General features: G+C 35.0%; 1 protein-coding gene across 1 annotated transcript; it reads left to right on the top strand.

Moving 5' to 3' along the window:
• The first annotated feature begins 467 nt into the window (after window positions 1-467).
• Window positions 468-1,898, top strand: LOC111377403 (B3 domain-containing transcription factor VRN1-like). The gene is made up of 5 exons (XM_023000497.1): window positions 468-542; window positions 618-1,146; window positions 1,232-1,305; window positions 1,392-1,636; window positions 1,871-1,898. Exons 1-5 carry the CDS (start codon window positions 468-470, stop codon window positions 1,896-1,898), a joined length of 951 nt encoding a protein of 316 aa, XP_022856265.1.
• Window positions 1,899-2,114: the final 216 nt, after the last annotated feature.

Genomic DNA, 2,114 nt, shown 5'->3' with positions numbered 1-2,114 from the left:
TTCAGACCCAAGAGTTTTTTTTTTAGGTATTTTTTATTTTTTTTTTGGTAAAAAACCAATTTTTTATGTGTAAATTTTTTTTTCACTCGTAGTAGCCAAGTTTGAAATTTTGTAACCCGGTCTTGGATCCGTCCCTGCGTCCAAATAACTTGTTCTAGCTCATTTCGTGGCGTTATCATATCGAATCTACCACAGAAAGTGGGTAATAAATTGGTAAATTTTAAATTATACTATCTGTAGTTTTGATGAAAAAGTATTTTTTTTTGGAAAAATTAAGAATAAATAAATAAATCAATCTAATCTCCAAGGCCAAGTACTCAACCCAATATGTTGGGAACTGGCAACTGCAGGACTAGGAGAGAGATTTTTCATCTTGGGAAAGTTGACTAGTGGAATATGAAACGGCGATTTTCTTAATATAACGAGCTCTTGCTGAAAAATGCAACAGACAGAAGTAAAAAACAAAAATGGAAGAGATATCCAATTTACCAGCAAGATTTTTTAAGGTTGTTTTGCCTTCGACCACTGCCCGACAAAGATTGGTATGTGACATGCCTTCTTTTTATTTTCATTGATACTAAAAATTGAGTCGTCAAATATATTATATGTTTATGCAGAGGATCCCGAATAAATTTGTCGAAAAGTATGGAAATGAACTATCGAGCGTTGTCACACTTGCTGATCCTATTGATGGCATTTGGTGTGTGAGGTTGGAAAAGGCGGAAAAGACAATTTGGCTTCACGACGGCTGGGAAAAGTTTTTTGATGGCCACTCCATCGATTATGGCGACTTGTTACTCTTCAAATATAGAGGGAATTCAAGCTTCAATGTTCATATATTTGACCTGACGGCAACTGAAGTTGACTATCGTAATAATCGTAACTTCAGAAAGGACGAGAATAGTGATGATGATTCTGTTAAAATTCTAACTTCCTTCCCTAGTAAACCGGAGATTTCTTCTTCGAGAAATGTTATGGGAAATGAATGTGGGATCCATGCAACATATGGTATAAGACATGGAGTCAATAGAGGACACCGTGATGCAGCTGAGATGTCAATATCTCACCATTCTTATCTAACACGAAGCAAATGTAAAATAGAAGATGGCGGGCTGGAAATTAAAATAGAGAATTTGAATACATCAAGTAAGTTATCCACAGTAAATTTTGCTTTAAAAAAAAAAAAAAAAGAATTGGTGAAATGTTGATAGTAATACAGTACATGTTGCAGAAAATTTTTCACCTAAGTATCCTTCATTTGGAGTCTATTTGAAGCAGAACAATCTTTTTCCAAGGTGTTGTATGGTAAGCTCTTGAGCTTTGAGTTTACCAAAGTTATATGTACAGTTTTCACTTGACCCTAACGTGGTTAAGTTTTCTTATTTCTGAAGTACGTTCCAGTCGCGTTTGCTGAGCATCTTCCTAGTTCTTCTGGGCATTTCGAACTTCATGATTCTGATGGTAAGAAGTGGCTACTCAATATCATTCGAGGAAAAAGACGCAAGAACTATTTATGCTCAGGATGGAAGACAGTTGTAAAGGAAAAAAACCTCAAGGTGGGAGATACATGTGTCTTTGAGTTGATCGACGTCAATAAATGTATGCTAAAGGTTCTCACATTTGGCGCGCAACACAGGTAAAATCTCAGATGGAGTTCAACAGGCTTGAAACAAGCAGTAGACAAGTTAGAATGTAGATGAATCATCTGAATAAATTGTATGTTCGATCCTCCGAATCTGTAAGGTTTCCTTTGAAGTTCGATGTCCAAGACTCATAGTTGAAACAACATATATATATATATATATATAGATATATGATTATTTCTTAAGTTGTTGAATTCTTGGAACCTGTTTATATCAAAGTGAAATAGGACTGGACTCATTGCCGATGCAGCTTGAATGGATGTCTTATATATATATATATATATATATGATTATTTCTTAAGTTGTTGAATTCTTGGAACCTGTTTATATCAAAGTGAAATAGGACTGGACTCATTGCCCATGCAGCTTGAATGGATGTCTTTGCTGCATTGTTATTCACATAGGCTTTGTTCAAAACACATTATATGGAGTATAGCTCATTGCCTTGGTGATATCTTTTACACGAGAAAT

The sequence above is a fragment of the Olea europaea genome, unplaced genomic scaffold, assembly GCF_002742605.1.
Source record: "Olea europaea var. sylvestris unplaced genomic scaffold, O_europaea_v1 scaffold1650, whole genome shotgun sequence".
NCBI classification, from domain to species: domain Eukaryota; kingdom Viridiplantae; phylum Streptophyta; class Magnoliopsida; order Lamiales; family Oleaceae; genus Olea; species Olea europaea.
The sequence above is the reverse complement of the archived record's forward strand: the minus strand, read 5'-3'. Positions and strand labels throughout refer to the sequence as shown.

Excerpts from the sequence above, each read along its gene's own strand:
- LOC111377403 (XM_023000497.1), top strand. The coding sequence starts at position 468 with ATGGAAGAGATATCCAATTTACCAGCAAGATTTTTTAAGGTTGTTTTG. Across the intron at positions 543-617 it reads CCACTGCCCGACAAAGATTG|AGGATCCCGAATAAATTTGT; the intron begins GTATGTGACATG and ends ATGTTTATGCAG. Across the intron at positions 1,147-1,231 it reads AGAGAATTTGAATACATCAA|AAAATTTTTCACCTAAGTAT; the intron begins GTAAGTTATCCA and ends TACATGTTGCAG.